Here is a 17,168-nt window from a genome sequence, read left to right on the forward strand (position 1 = left end):
TGGTGGTAATCGATAGTTTGACAGAGATAAAATAGAGATAACTAGTGACTAGAAACTAGTCGACAGAATTTTAGTGATCCGATGAGCCGGAGCGAAAACAACGAACAGGATAATTGATCATTGAAATTGAAATTCTGTTTTTAACAACACAAACACACGAAATTCTCAAAAATGCACAAGAAATACAAATACAAAACGCAAATTTTATTAGTATTATTTTTATTGTTTGCATTCAATACTAAATCAGTTTACATATTCAACATGAATGTTTTGCAGTAATAAATATATATATTTGAATCTGTAATCCATTTTCTGTTTTTTTTTCTATGCTGTTTAATTTGAAGGTGACCAAGTAGTTAAGAACTAGATTACAATGCGCTATCCTCCTGTGTATTCTACTTTTGATGTTCTACATATGAATGTCATGTAATCAATACATGCAACAGAGAGGACACGTCCAGTTGTTGTTTAAGTATTTATTTTTTATTATTTTGCGATTTTTGTAGGAGTAATACATGTTGTGGCCGTCTCCCGTTTGCTTTTATACAGATACGTGTCTTATTGGATGGATAGGTTCATGAAAAGAAGAGAACATTATATCGGTTAACATAAAACCCGGCTTAAAAATTAGGAACGAGTGTTGGTTAACAAATAGTGCAAAAATGATCTTCGGCAACGTATGTTCGTGTTTCGGTTGTAACAAGTAATATTTCAAACAGCAAATCAATGGAACAAACAACTTTGCATTTTAATGCTATCAACATGCCACGTGGAGAGGCCTTTCAATGGATAATCAGAGTGATGGTTCATTAGAGATTCAAATAATACTAACAAGTTGGCTTATGGACCGATAAGCATGTCACAAATTATATCGTAAAAGTAACACTATTCGAAATGGTATGCTTTTGTTTCAGTCTGAATATGATTTAATTTGAACAATAACTGCTTGCTATATAGCAGCTCACGCGTTATTTTGGCCGAGAACAGAAAACAGTTTAAAACGTAATCAATCGATAGGAAGGAATTTCGCCGGACCCCTATGCATTAGGTGTGTTGTAGTACAAGCGTGTCTACTAGTTTCTGGTTATATTCATAACTCGTGACTACATGTGTGGAACATAGTGGCATATTTTAGTTGATAAGTAATAATTGCTGTGTTACAAGTGTTTTGAGTTTTTGTTTTACTTTCATTAGCTTTACAGCAAAATCGAGGAGGAAATTGAAACAATACGAAAAATTAAGCATTTTTAAACGCGTACTACATTTTATGAGTTATTCTTACTCATGCGTCATAAGGCCTTTTTGGAAAATATTTTAAGACTAATGTCAGGAAAACAATAGTTTCTTTATGAAAATTATAAAAAGAACAAATAGGACGTTTCTAATGCTTACACTGCTGTTCAATGAGAGTATAATTAGCTAAACCTGTTCAATATAAAACTGAGATTTTAAAGAGCTTGATCGAACATCGACCTCATTTTTCCTGTATTCACTGGAATGCGTCAAAAACGCTTCCATCATACCGTCCCTTTCTCACAGTTATTGTTCTCCAATTAAAAACTGAGATCAACTCAGTTCTTGCAAGCTGGTTCACTTTTGTTGCTTAATTTGTTCTAGTTTTTGCGCAAGCAATTCGCGTCGGTGTAACGGGATACTACTAACAATATTCGCATTACCACTTCCACCGGTGCCTCCGCCTGTGGTGGGGCTCAAACCGGAACCTAATCCGCCAACAGCTTCCTTCCGCAGTAGGTTGACCTTCGGCTGCATCTGGTTCAGGTTCAGGTTCTCGTCTGTGATTTTGTTGTCCGTATATTGACCATGCATTGCGTTGGACTGATGGTTCGCTGCTTGACTGGTTTTTGTCTGAAGAAAAAAAAACATATGTTACGTTTTGAATTAATTTCTATGCTGTAAAGTGGTCATACTAATAAGCTTCATATCTTCTATTTAATAATTTTGCTTCGAGATGATATGGCGTTCTTTTTCTTCCGTATTTGTAGCCACTCACTTCACTGTTTTACACAATTGAAAACTATTAGTAGACACTGACTTCAATTTTTCTAATGGAGCAGGTATGCGACATAAAAACTGTTCCATATATTCAAATCCGAAATACATGGTTGCAAGTAGAGATAGAAGGAGGTCGATTGATGTGGATGCTGTGATAAAAGAGCGGGTATATTTAAAATCTTTATCTTTATCTTTTTAATAGGAACTTTATGAACCTCTTGCATGAAAAAAGAGTCCAAACAGAAACCAGTAAGTTAACGTAGGAATATTTCAGAGAATGCGGCCAGACACCTGTTTTGCACAACCAAATATTCCTGATCTTTTGGATCTAATTTCCACAATATTCAGCCGATCTAAATGAAATGCTACACAACACCACTGTTAACACTATTCAAGTTTCATGACCTGTAGAGGAAGTGGTGGTAAAATGAACACCGTGCGTTTTACAGAAGAAAAACAAATATCAATGATTTTTTATCACGCATGGACGATTTAGAGTATAAAATATAGTGTTCGGGTTAAAACGGAGGACAATTGAAGTAAAAATATCAACGAGAAATAAGATTTCACAAAACCATACTTGAAAAATAGAACTGATGTAATTTTAAATTTTTCAGTCAGGTGAATGTTGTTATGGATACCCAAAGGGTACCCCGTCTAAAGGCGGGCAATAATACAGCAATTATATCAGGAATTGGTTCACTTCAATTTGGTAATCAAATAGGGGCTGTTAAGAGGATATGGATATTTTTTCGCATTTTGTCCATACAAATACAGGTCGGACTCGATTATCCGGAATATATTTTTTGATATTCTTGAATTTTGATATATTTTAGTATTCCAATGAACAATATGAATGGTTTAGCAGTTTTGGACGTAGGTAAGAAAAGGGTTATTCGAAAACGGTTTTTTTTGTATGACGGTCAACAATTTATTTTTCTTCTAAAAACCCCTAATGTTCCTAGAAGTAATTTCTGGCTACGCCACTGCATCATATAAATAAAACAACGAAAAAAGATAATATATAAGTTCTTTTATCGCAGATTTCAATTTTTCTCTTAGTAATTCGATTATCCGGAGTGAAAAAATATCGATACTCCGGATAATCGAGTCCGACCTGTATACCGTTTTGAAAATGATTTCAATAAGTGCACAAAATAAACACTATTAATAAAGTTAACTCAAAAGTGACAAAAAAAAGATGAGACTGTTATGCGAGTATGGACAATAAGAATCCTAATAAGAATAAAATCACTGGAGTATTCTCTGGACGAATTCCTGGGATATTTGGGAAAGAATCTTAAAAGGAACATCTGGAACAATTTCTGAAAGAGTTGGAGACTGAAGAATTCCACAAGAAATTTCGGAAGCAATCGCTTTAAAAATTCTTAAATTCTCCTCGAGGAATCTGTGCAGAAATTTCTTAAGATCCTGTGGAATAATCTCTGAAAGTTTTGCTGGAGACTCCGAAGACCAATATGGTGACCAAGTCTCTATTGACGAATAAAAGTGAGGTTAAATTTTGCCAAATCTATTTTGAAAACTAATGATTGATGTTTGTCAGACAACTTTGATTGCGATGAAAATGTTGAAAATCATGAAAAATTTTACAAAATTTAGGCGATAGCAAGTCAGCATTTGCTAAATTTTTAAATTTCAATTCTAATTTTTCAATTTTTAAATTTCCCGAAACATAACCAACTTTTATTCGTCAATAAAGACCAGCCTAGTGGTCTGAAATTAGATTTTCAAAACAAAAGCTTTATTCTTTATTTTTGTTATTTGTATCTGACATCGAGGTCTTACAGCTCGTAACCTTCTACAAAACAATTTTCTCTTAACAGCTTCTATTCTTGCAATCCACACGTCTTCATATGGCGACCACAAAATAGACGCAAACATCAAGATAGATCTGTCAAGAGATATGTCTTGGAGTTTGCACATAGGATCGTCAAAATCATTGGTTATTTCGAAGATAAACCCCAACGGGGGAACGCCATTTGGCATAAAGCCGTTTGGCATAAAATAATTTGGCATAACGGTCATTTGGCATAATAGGGGTCTGGGTCATTTGGCATAACGCCATTTGGCATAAAGGGCATTTGGCATAGTATCAAGCCATGTGTAAAGTAAGAATCAATTGGCATAATATCAAACCATATGTGAAGTAAAGGTCATTTGGCATATCGGACATTTGGCATAATATCAAACCAGAAGAAAGAAGAATCGCAGCAAGCCGTGCGCGCGGGCGGCTGCGTTTTGAATTTTCTGTCACGTTTACTTCGGTTCCGCGTTTCGGACGGTGAAAAATAGAATCGGCTGATGGCGCTATGCCACCTTAAACTTTCGGTTCGTCGGAATGGAAGTTTTTTTTTTGGTTTTCGAGCAGTGCAGTTCGAGAAGCCCAACAAGTGGATTTGATTTTTGTATCGCTTTATCGGAGGAGTGGAAGTTTTTTTTTCTCGGTTTTGAACAGTTACGCATAAATGATACTTTATAGCTAACGGTGAAATAGTTCGACGACATCGTTATGACGACCAGCTTCAAAATACAACAACGATAAAAAAAACCGGTGAGATCTTTTCATGATGAATTTTGTTATTTGATTATATTTCCAATGTTATATGCATTTTGGGTTGGGTGGGACCATCAGGGCACCCGATTGAAGCGAGATGGATAGAAAGAGTGAAACTGTCAACTTTCTATCGCTAACATTTCGTGGAAAAAGGGCGGGCTCTTCTTCCCATCTATTAGGTCTTTCTGACAAGCAAGGGCTTGATTGTACGACTGTTCGTGTGAACTTACTTTTGGAAGGAGATTCTTTTTCCTTGCGGGTTTCGCGTAAGTGTCTCTGCTTACGGGTCCGCCATTCGTTTTTGGCCCTTCAGACAGGAGTATAATTGAATACGAATAGTCATACAATCTTGAACAAATTGTTTTGTTAGAATAGGCCATTGCTACCGGTGGATACCTTGCTACAATAGATGGCAGCCTATATCATCATCATCATCAATATCAAACCAGAAGAAAGAAGAACTAGGGTGTCAATCAGTGACGCAATATTTTTTAATTTGAAATTACAAATTGAAAACAAGGTCATGACTTTGGAAAACAGAAGAAAAAAATGCAGCAACATTGCTGCCACAATTATCTTTTAAATAACATTTCGTATTCCAACGAACCCGATCAACCAGTGCACACTGGTCCCGAAAACTAATTTAGGCGGACATGAGGTTTTCGTCTCGATTTATTGATTTTAGAGCCATAGTTGCTTCTGATAATCAGGCCCGGATTTAGGGAGTGCCAAGGGGGCAAGTGCCCCGGGCCCCCCGATGAAGGGGCCCCCGAGGAATCAAAATAAAGAACGAAAAACATTTTGAAATACCTTACAATATTTTCTCTTTAGAAATTTTGGACATATAATTCTAACGCTAAAGTCAACTTTCCAATGTTTTAATTATTTTTTTTTTCTTTGCCTAATCTCACAATATGGTCAATTATTATACTTCAATATATTACAAAAAAAATCATGAATATTAAGCCAAAATCTTTGAAATTTTCTCTAGTTAGTATTCAAAAAGATATTTGAATTGAAAATGGGCTTAACGTTTTTGCAAAATCCTAAAAAATACAGCTAAACATGCAATAAAAAGCACTGCTCAATTCGAAGAGTTTATCGGGTTCCTGACAGAACTTTAAATTTTAAACATATTGGCAAACCTATCAGAAACATGAAGCGTAAGGAATATCATTTTGTGACGCGGTAGTCATTATGTTTAAATACTTTTTCATTTTGTATTACGTAGTTGATGATGTTTTCTTTAAATTCAGGGCATTTTTTTAAATTATCGGACAGGTTTGGGCCGGAGGTTCTCCGATTTGCATGAAATTTTCACCAGAGGTAGAGCTCGTGGATAGGGATAGTTGGGGCTATTTGGCCAATGGGGTGAAATGAGCACCACTTAAAAACTGCATATATTCTTGAAATTTCATCTGAAATAACATGCAACCCTAAAGCTGACAAGGAAATAAAGCAATAAACATGCTACAAGTCAGTGTGTTCTAAACTCAAAGAAAAAGAAATAAATTAAATTCAAAAAACTGCCCATATTGCCCCGAATGACTCTTTCAAATTTCATAATTTTAGAATGATGAAATTTGACTGTTAGAATGTTTTTTTTTTTTAATTTAATCTTTTTGCACGGAATGTTCATAAATACTAATAACTTTCAAGTGTAGTGAAAAAAATAACTAAATTTTTAGATTATATGAAATAATTTTACAACCAAAAATAGGGTGCTCATTTTACCCCATCGGTAAAAAGTCGACTCAAAAAATGACAAATTATGAAAAATTTCTCATTCATTCGGGAATTTTATAAAACAACGGAAATCATAGAGATCTAAAAAATGTTGGAAATCTTGCAAAAATCCAAAGTTTCCATAATATTTTCATCACTTTTATCGATTTTTTCTTAAGGTGGCCAAACTGCCCCACTTTCCCCTACTTGACCAAAAGTGAAATTCAAAAAGTATATAGTGGCCTATTTTCCCGGAAAACTCTAGATGAATTTTCACGATTTCTCTATATACCTCAAACTTTGAAAATTCATATCTCCTGCCAACCCAACAGCGCGCCAAACTGTATTGAGAAGCGTACGCGCGTAATGAATAATTATTGTATGTTTTGTCTGACCGTATAGTGCGCCTATATAAAGCGCACCCATTGAATTTGTAAGAATGTGGTTTCTTTCGTTTCTCCAACGAGTAGGCATGCTGCCTCTCAGTAGTAATAAATCTGTTAAAGTGAAGCCGTTCGCTTGATTTGCCGTCCGTTGTATCGTAAAAGACACAACGTAGGAAAGACGTCCTGGCCGAAACAACATTTTAACAATATATTCATATGTTTCCAAAGAAAGTGGATCTTGAGATTTGATCCTTCAAACGTTACCATAATGATTGATTGTAACAAGAACTTCCCGTGCGGCTTTCAAAGAGGCTGTTAGCTTTAATACTAAATAACGTTGCTGATGAAGGGCACACAAAACACCCAACTGACCAATGGTGAGTGGTCCAATTGACGAAAAGCTTCTTCTGACTGGAAAGGAAAGGATGGTTTACTGCGTTACACTTACAATGTGTGTAAATTACTGCCGCCGTTAGCGCACGGTTATGAGGCCCACAATAGAACACATTTTTCTATGGGAAGCGTGCGGGTGGTCATCGGTTTTTCAGTTCTGTCGCCTAAACGGTAAAAGATACCACTTTGGCGTCTATGGACGAAAGTTAGAGTATGGATTGATGAAACAAAAAATATTTTTTTGAAATTTTTTATGATACAGACGATAGTTTTTCCGTTATTTTTCCGACAATTTTCTTCTTGGTGAAAAATTTTCCGGGAAATGTTTTTCTTTTTATATTTTTAATAGATTGCTGAGAAAATTTCCTTTCGATTTCACTAAAAAACTTTTGTTCTACGATGCATAGTAGGGTGCCAATGAAAATCGATATTTCGAATTTCAAAAAATGGTAGGGCTCAAAAGTTTTGTCTCCTCGAAAAAAGTCCCCATGCAAAATTTGAGCTCAATCGGACTTCATTAAGTGGACCCCCAAAGCGGTCAAAGTTTGGCTATTTTGACCCATGAAAAATTTCCAAAATCGATTTTTTTTTTGATGCCAGATGTCTTAGAAATGCATGAAACGTCGAGATCTGGTGTTACAGGTCGGACTCGATTATCCGGAGTATCGATTTTTTTTCACTCTGGATAATCGAATCCTCCGGATAATCGAATCAATAAGAAAAAAATGAAATTTCCGATAAAATAACTTAAATATTATCTTTTTGTTGTTGTTTTATTTATATAATGCGGTGGCGTAGCCAGAAATTATTTCTAGGAACAGTAGGGGTCGTTACAAGAAAAAACATTTTTTGACCAGCATACACAAATAACAATTTTTCAAACCCCTCCTTTTCTTAAATACGTTCAAAACTGCAAAACCATTCATATCGTATATTGCAATACCGAATTATCTCAGATTTATGAATAAAAATTGAAAAACAAGAACATTTAAAAACAAATTCCGGATAATCGAGTCTAAAATTCCGGATAATCGAATCCCGGATAATCGAGTCCCCGGATAATCGAGTCCCCGGATAATCGAGTCTCCGGATAATCGAGTCCGACCTGTATTTGGAAAAATGTTTTTTTTGAAAAAAATCGACCTTTTGGGACTTAGTAAATTTTTGAGTTGGGGGAGAGAATTTGAAATGAACGATTTGAATTCAATTGCTGAGAAATTCAAGGCAATAGTATTGAAACATATCCTATATCATTGTTGGCCATTGAAAGCATATTATATGTGATATGTCATTAGGGTGGTTCATTTACTTTCCATTAGGGTGGTCCTTTTTGTTAAAAAATAAAAATAATAAAAAATAGAATTGTAATTGAATATTGAAGACAATAGTATTGGAACATCTCTCACATTATCGTAAGCCATTTTCTACATTTAATATGCGGTATTTTATCAGGGTGGTTCACTTATTTTCCATTACGGTGGGCCTTTCTGTCGAAAAATCATAATTTGAATGGGATATTAAAAACAATAGTATTTTATCACCTCTTTCATCATCGTAGGGCATATCCTTCATTAGATTCGTGATATTTTATTAGGGTGGCTCACTTATTTTTCATTGGTGTTTGCCGAAAATTAAAAAAAAAAATCAAGAAATTTTGAATTTGATCCTTTTAGTATTTTAATTCTTCTAATTTTAATTCTTCTAATCGTAGGCCATTGTCTTCATTTTTGTTTAGAGAGGCTTTAAATTCCTCTGAATTCATGCGCCTCTAGTTCCATTTGATATGCGACATCATCGTAGGACACTGTTAACATATTTCATTAGGGAGTTTCTCTCATTTTCCATTAGGGTGCATCATTTTTCGTACAGTTTGAAACCATGAGTTCTCGAATAAGTCTCGTCCACTTTCCTTAATTATGGTGTCATTGTAAAAATTTCAACCTTAATATCTACAGACCGAAAGATTATGGTATGGACTACTACATAATATTTGCGTAATGTTCGACGAAAAATGTAAAGGTAACTTAGTTAACAACAAGAGTTTTCTAGAAAGCCTCTCATTGTTAAAAAGGTCCTTTTGAAAAGTTTTGCGTGATTTTCATTCGGAATGCAACACTTCACTAAGCTGAACCAGTTCGGAGTCCTCGTCTCATACAATATCCGATTGCTACTTCGTGATTTCAGATGCACTCATCTTAGAGATCAAGCATTGAACCTCAGTGACCTTTCCAATTTAGTTTTGCAAATTCCGAAGGAAATTCCAGAGAAAATTCTGAAGGAAATACCGAAGGAAATTCCAAAGGAAATTCCAACGGAAATTCCAGAGGGAATTACGAAGGAAATTCCAGTGGAAATTCTGAAGGAAATTCCAGTGGAAATTCTGAAGGAAATTCCGAAAGAAATTCCAGTGGAAATTCCGAAAGAAATTCCAGAGAAAATTCCGAAGGAAATTCCAGACGAAATATATCAGGAAATTCCAGAGGAAATTTCGCAGGAAATTCTAGAGGAAATTCCAGAGGTAATTCCGAAAGAAATTCTAGAGAAAATTCTGAAGGAAATTCCAGAGAAACTTCGGAAGAAAATTCCAGAGAAAATCCCAAAAGAAATTCCAGAGGAAATTCCAAAGGAAATTCCAGAGATAATTTCGAAGAAAATTCTAGGGGAAATACGGAAGGAACTCCAAAGGAAATTCCGAATGAAATTCCAGAGGAAATTCCGAAGGAAATTCCAGAGGATATTCCGAAGGGAATTTCAGAGAAAATTCCGAAGGAAATTTCAAAGAAAATTCCGAAGGAAATACCGAAGGAAATTCCAGAGGAAACGAAAATTATAGAGGTACTTCTGAAGAAAATTCCGAAACAATTTCAAAGCTTCAAAAGAAATTCCAAATGAAATTTCGAATCAAATTTAGCATGAAGCTCCAAAAGGAAACTCCAGAAGAAATTCCGAAGCAAATTGCAAAGTAAATTTCGACGAAAATAACGTAGAAAATTCCAAATCAAATCCCAAAGGTAGCTCCAAAAGAAATTCCAAACGAAATTCCAAAGCAAATCCAGAAAGAAATTCCAAAGCAAATTCAAAAAGAAATTCCATAAAAATAAATCCGAATGGAGTTTTGAAGGATGTTCCGAAGCAAATTCTAAAGAAAACTCGGACGAAAATTGCGCAGTAAATTCCAAATGAAATTCCGAAGCCAGCTCTAAAAGAAATTGCAAAGGAAATTCCATAAGAAATTTCAAAGGAACTTCCGAAGCGAATTCCAAAGGAAATTCCGAAAGCAATTCCAGAAGAAATTCCGAAAGAAATTCCAAAGGAAATGCCGAAGAAAATTTTAAAGAACTGAAGAAGGAAATTCCGAAAGTAATTCCAAAGAAATCCAAAATAACTTCCTGAAGCAACTTACTGAAATAAATTAATGAAGGAATTCCAAAGGAAATTCTGAAGTAAATGAGATATGAAGTTCCGAAGAATACAAAGAAATTTTAAAGGATACTCCTAAGAAAATTCCGAAAAAACATTTCGAAGGAAATTCCAAACTAAATTCCGAGAAAATTCAACGGAAATTCTGATGAAAATTACGTAAAACAGACCAAAGGAAAATTCCGTAAAAAATTCCAATTAAAACTTATAAATAAAATTCCGAAATCTTCATAGGGAATTCCAGAGGTTATTCCAAAGTAAATTCCAAGGAAACTCTATAACAAATTTGGAAGTAAACTTCAAACGAAATTCCGGAAGAAATTTCAAAGAGAATTTTGAAGGAAGTAATAAAGGAATTCCAAAGGAAATTCTGAAGAAAATTTGATAAGTAGCCTCAAAGAAAACTGCAAAGGAATTTTAAAGGATACTCCTAAGGAAATTTCGACGGAAATTCCAAAGTTAATTCCGAAGGAAACTAAAAAAAATCCAACGAAATTTCCGAAGCAAATTTCAGAGGAAATTCTGACGAAAATTGCGTAGAAAATTCCAAAGGAAATTCCGAAAAAGATCCAAAGGAAATTCCGAAGGAAATTCCAAAAACTCCATAGGAAATTCCATAAAAAAATTCAAAGCAAATTCCGAATGAAATTCAAAAAGGAATTTCTATGGAAAATTCGAAGAAAAAATCACAGCTCCAAAAGAAATTCCAAAGGCAACTTCGATGGAAACTTTCAAAATACCGTTTTGATTCATATTACGGACACTTAAGGCCTTAGAGAAGTATAACTCAGCATAGAGCATACTAAATATATCATTCTGTATGATTTCTCAGCGTTATCGAGTGTCAGAAACCCTTAACTTTCGAATTGCGGGTAAAGAATAAGCTTTCGCAACTTGAATTATTTTAAATGAATTGAAATGTGTGGCCTTTTCATGATTCTTATTCCGGACGCTTCCTCACTTTTGCCTCATATTCCGGACACTTTGATTCGAATTCCGGACAGCTCAAGGAAATCATTAATAGAAAAGTCAAATCATCAGTTGAAGTCATCAAGCCACTAAAGAGACGTGCAAGGCAGTTGCACATTATGAGTGTGCAAAGATTTTAATGGAAAAAGCTCTTTAAAATGAGCCTCGAAAGTGAGAACTTTTGAACGGGAAAAATTGAAACATTTCGTGTGAAATGTTTCCCATACAAAGTAGAGTGTCCGGAATATGAAGCTGTCCGTAATATGATTCAAAACGGTATAAGGGAAATCCCGAAAAAAAAACTGAATAAAATTCTAAAAGAAATTCTGAAGCACATTCCAAAGGACATTCCGACGACAATTCTGAAAAATAGCCAAAGTATATTCAAAAGGGAATTTCTAAGGAAATTCCAAAGAAAATTCCAAAGCAAATCCCGAAGCAAATTGCAATGAAAAAATGAAGTTAAAAGGAAATTTCGTAGGAAATTTCTAGGGAATTTTCTATGGAATATCCAAAGCAAATTTGTAAGGAAATTCTCAAGAAAACTCTGTAGAAATTCCAAAGAAAATTGTAATTGTAATTGCTCAATCCACACCCTGGCAGACAATTATCCGCCCATCTAGACACGGGCTGGGTGAGGACCTACCAAGCCTCCCCCGTTAACATGTCCTATACCGTTTAGCACACCGGGATCTTCCACAAGCAGGCGCCGGAATTAAAGCGGTCCCACAAGCTTCAGATACATTAAATAGATATAGTCCCTCTGGCACTAAACCGAATAGCGGCCTTCATATCATCACTAGCACTGCCTATCCCGCACGCCAAACAAAATGCCGGAAGTAGCGTGCCGTGTAGAACATCCGATGTTCTACACAGCACATCACCTCCGACACCATGCTCAACGTACAGCAAAGACATCGCTAATAAAAAGCGGAATGCGTCATTCGATTCAGTGCCAGAGGGACTATAAATGTAACGAAGAGGAAATGAAAAGATAGTAGAGATGGTTTGGTTGTTGGATTGCTGAAACGAGAAGAAATAAAGTCATTACGTTAAAACGTGGTTTTTATAGTTGAATAAATGTATCGATAGTTTCTCATCTGTTTCTTTTCCGTGTCGTAGTTGCGTCGATTCTATCCACCTCGAGTTTTGTCGTCTCCGCTCGAGCAATGAGGACCGCGATGAAATGAAAATATAAAAATATGACCATTAGTGTTTATCTATTATTTAATGTGGTTCTCATTTGCTTTTAAATACCTAAGTAACATGTGAACTCTGCCTCTATCAGAAAATTCTAATGAATTATATTTTATTCTCCTGCACTTTCCCTAACACAAAGTATTCCTATTTAGTAAGACATTTACAAGTGCAAAAGCGCAAATAAAAGTGTGGGACCTCATCGAATCGCCCTCAGAGCACTCATTCTTCGATTTGCGAAAAATGAGTCCGCTGAAAACACCGACCCGACTCGACGCAATCGCGCACCTCTACCAACGCCTCCGCACATGTAAAAACTTCTGCGATAAACCTGTGGTGTGAAAGAAATGCGCAATATTATTTTAATTTCAATCCTAACTGCATGACCCGTAGGCTCTATGCGTATGATTGTTCATTATTTTAGCTAAATATACCAGTTATTCGTGTACATCAGAAGAAAAGAAAAACGATTAAGAATATCTTGCAGCGTAAAGTTTAAGTGATCAAATATTAATTCTTTCTTCGAACCTAATTTCATTATACATTGGGTTATGCTATGCTTCGCGTGTGATACGAACAATTAGATTTATCAATATAATGCATTAGCATCCAAACAAATACCCTAGAAAATTTTCTTATTGTCCGACAAACATTTCAAAACAATTACGAACTGCAAAAAATCAACGGTAACTTTACTCAACAAAGCTTTCATTCGATCACCCTTAAAATACACAGTCATCAGTAGACCATGCACTATAATATCCTCCTAATATAACGCAGAGCTAAAAATCCTCTCTTGCGTTACCCAATCTGAACAAGAAAACATTTTCAAATACTTCCCATAATTTGTGCACGGCAAAACAGATTCCACTTTCTACGTAATGTAACCTAGTATGAACAGCTGCCCAACTCTCCAGACCTGCGCCCTCCAAGATCCAAGGTGCTGCTGCCTTACGTTCAAAACTTCTTTCCTCAAAGTCTGTCTATCAATTCCGAACTCTATTGCATACTACCATACCAATCAGACCCTATTCCTGACAAGACACAGAGTCATAACCCCAATGTGATGGATTTACCCAGTAAATCCACAACCTTGTCCTAACCCCTCTTACGTTTCGCTATCCTCGAAAGTCACCCATATTGATGCTTGGCAAAAAAATATCAGTATTCAATCCACAAATCCCAAATTACACCACATTACGTTGGTCCGTTTGGCGTCGCCGGTGGATACCTGTTCTGACATTCGTTTCTTTTAAACTCCATTTCAACCATGTCCCTCCACTTTATCAATACGAATGTTGACGAATCACGATAATCTGAAGATCGTGACCAGAACGGAGGTAGGATAAATCACTAGGGACCAACTACCACCTAGAAATTCCAAAGAAAATTGTACAGGAAATTTTTAAGAATATTCCGAACTAAATTTCAAAGGTCCAAAAGAAATCCCAAATGAAATTCCGAAGAAAGCTTCAAGGAAAATTTAAAAGGAAATTCCAAAGTAAATTCCAATGCTTCGAAAGAAATTCCAAATAATATTTCGAATACAATTCTGAAGGAAGCTCCAAAGATAATTACACAGGAAATTCCGAAACAAACTCTAGAAGAAATTCGGAAGGAAACTCTAAAGAAAAATCCAAAGCGAATTTCGAAGGAAACTCAAAAAGAAACTCCAAAGTAAATTTCGAAGAAAATTCCAATGAAAAGTTCAGAATGAAATTCCGAAGGACACTTCATAGGAAATTTCGAAGGAAATACCACAGAAAATTCACGAAAAAATACATATGAAATTCCGACGAAATTTCTATAAGGAACTTTGTTACATCTTCGAAGAATAAACGAGAACTGATTGTTAAAACTGGAATTGCCTACGTTGTCACAACCGAATCGCGTGTACTATAGCAAGCAGAAGGCAACGTACTTTTGTTTCGGGAATGAAGGAGCCCAAGGCTGAGAATCTCTTTTGAAAATATAAACTAACACTTTTGTTGCCCTTCATCGTCGCCCATCAAGCTATTGTCATAATTTGAATACGTCAAAAATTATTTCATTCCTTTTTTATCTGTATTTTGATTATGGCAGTTAGAGTTGTACTTCACTGAATTCACTGATTATTGTTATTGGAACGTTTTATTTTAACTATTCAAAAGAAAACCTTAATGAAATTATCTTAACGAAGAATTGCATGCCAATGAAGAATCATGATTCAAAACTATACAAACAAAGTTGATTTGTTAGATCTGTTGAGAATATTTTTTCTGTAGAAGTATAACTCAGCATAGAGCATACTAAATATATCATTCTGTATGATTTCTCAGCGTTATCGAGTGTCAGAAACCCTTAACTTTCGAATTGCGGGTAAAGAATAAGCTTTCGCAACTTGAATTATTTTAAATGAATTGAAATGTGTGGCCTTTTCATGATTCTTATTCCGGACGCTTCCTCACTTTTGCCTCATATTCCGGACACTTTGATTCGAATTCCGGACAGCTCAAGGAAATCATTAATAGAAAAGTCAAATCATCAGTTGAAGTCATCAAGCCACTAAAGAGACGTCCAAGGCAGTTGCACATTATGAGTGTGCAAAGATTTTAATGGAAAAAGCTCTTTAAAATGAGCCTCGAAAGTGAGAACTTTTGAACGGGAAAAATTGAAACATTTCGTGTGAAATGTTTCCCATACAAAGTAGAGTGTCCGGAATATGAAGCTGTCCGTAATATGATTCAAAACGGTATAAGGGAAATCCCGAAAAAAAAACTGAATAAAATTCTAAAAGAAATTCTGAAGCACATTCCAAAGGACATTCCGACGACAATTCTGAAAAATAGCCAAAGTATATTCAAAAGGGAATTTCTAAGGAAATTCCAAAGAAAATTCCAAAGCAAATCCCGAAGCAAATTGCAATGAAAAAATGAAGTTAAAAGGAAATTTCGTAGGAAATTTCTAAGGAATTTTCTATGGAATATCCAAAGCAAATTTGTAAGGAAATTCTCAAGAAAACTCTGTAGAAATTCCAAAGAAAATTGTACAGGAAATTTTTAAGAATATTCCGAACTAAATTTCAAAGGTCCAAAAGAAATCCCAAATGAAATTCCGAAGAAAGCTTCAAGGAAAATTTAAAAGGAAATTCCAAAGTAAATTCCAATGCTTCGAAAGAAATTCCAAATAATATTTCGAATACAATTCTGAAGGAAGCTCCAAAGATAATTACACAGGAAATTCCGAAACAAACTCTAGAAGAAATTCGGAAGGAAACTCTAAAGAAAAATCCAAAGCGAATTTCGAAGGAAACTCAAAAAGAAACTCCAAAGTAAATTTCGAAGAAAATTCCAATGAAAAGTTCAGAATGAAATTCCGAAGGACACTTCATAGGAAATTTCGAAGGAAATACCACAGAAAATTCACGAAAAAATACATATGAAATTCCGACGAAATTTCTATAAGGAACTTTGTTACATCTTCGAAGAATAAACGAGAACTGATTGTTAAAACTGGAATTGCCTACGTTGTCACAACCGAATCGCGTGTACTATAGCAAGCAGAAGGCAACGTACTTTTGTTTCGGGAATGAAGGAGCCCAAGGCTGAGAATCTCTTTTGAAAATATAAACTAACACTTTTGTTGCCCTTCATCGTCGCCCATCAAGCTATTGTCATAATTTGAATACGTCAAAAATTATTTCATTCCTTTTTTATCTGTATTTTGATTATGGCAGTTAGAGTTGTGCTTCACTGAATTCACTGATTATTGTTATTGGAACGTTTTATTTTAACTATTCAAAAGAAAACCTTAATGAAATTATCTTAACGAAGAATTGCATGCCAATGAAGAATCATGATTCAAAACTATACAAACAAAGTTGATTTGTTAGATCTGTTGAGAATATTTTTTTTTTAATTTACAAATTAAATGATCACCCTTATGCAAAACTGAGGACAATAGCCCCAATGAAATATGTTAACAGTGGCCTACGATGACACAGGAGATGTTTAATTACTCTTGTATTTATTATTCCATTCATATTCTCATTTTTTTTTAAAGGACCACCGTAATGGAATATAGCCTTCCCAATGAAATATCACGAATCTAATGAAGGAAATGACCTACGACGATGAAAGAGGTGATAAAATACTATTGTTTTTAATATCCCATTCAAATTATGATTTTTCGACAGAAAGGCCCACCGTAATGGAAAATAAATGAACCACCCTGATAAAATACCACATATTAATATGTAGAAAATGGCTTACGATAATGTTATAGATGTTCCAATACTATTGTCTTCAATATTCAATTAAAATTCTATTTTTTATTTTTTTTTTTTCTCAGCAATTGAATTCAAATTGTTCATTTCAAATTCAATTCACTCCCCCAACTCAAAAATTTACTAAGTCCCAAAAGATCGATTTTTTCAAAAAAAAAAAATTTCCAAATAATACCAGATCTCGACGTTTCATGCATTTCTAAGACATCTGGCATCAAAAAAAATT

The 17,168-nt window shown here is 34.9% G+C and overlaps 1 protein-coding gene across 4 annotated transcripts in view; it reads right to left on the reverse strand.

Annotated features, from left to right (window-relative positions):
• Positions 1–413: 413 nt before the first annotated feature.
• LOC5566944 (protein mini spindles) overlaps positions 414–17,168 on the reverse strand; it is a 108,229-nt gene continuing 91,474 nt past the window's right edge. For all 4 annotated transcript variants that reach the window (XM_021850924.1, XM_021850926.1, XM_021850927.1 and 1 more), the window contains one exon: positions 414–1,866. In XM_021850924.1, the coding sequence (XP_021706616.1) occupies positions 1,591–1,866 (276 nt within the window). In that variant the 3' untranslated portion in view covers positions 414–1,590. The remainder of the gene's footprint in view (positions 1,867–17,168) is intronic.

Source organism: Aedes aegypti, chromosome 3 (assembly GCF_002204515.2).
Source record: "Aedes aegypti strain LVP_AGWG chromosome 3, AaegL5.0 Primary Assembly, whole genome shotgun sequence".
In the NCBI taxonomy this organism is placed as follows: Eukaryota; Metazoa; Arthropoda; class Insecta; order Diptera; family Culicidae; genus Aedes; species Aedes aegypti.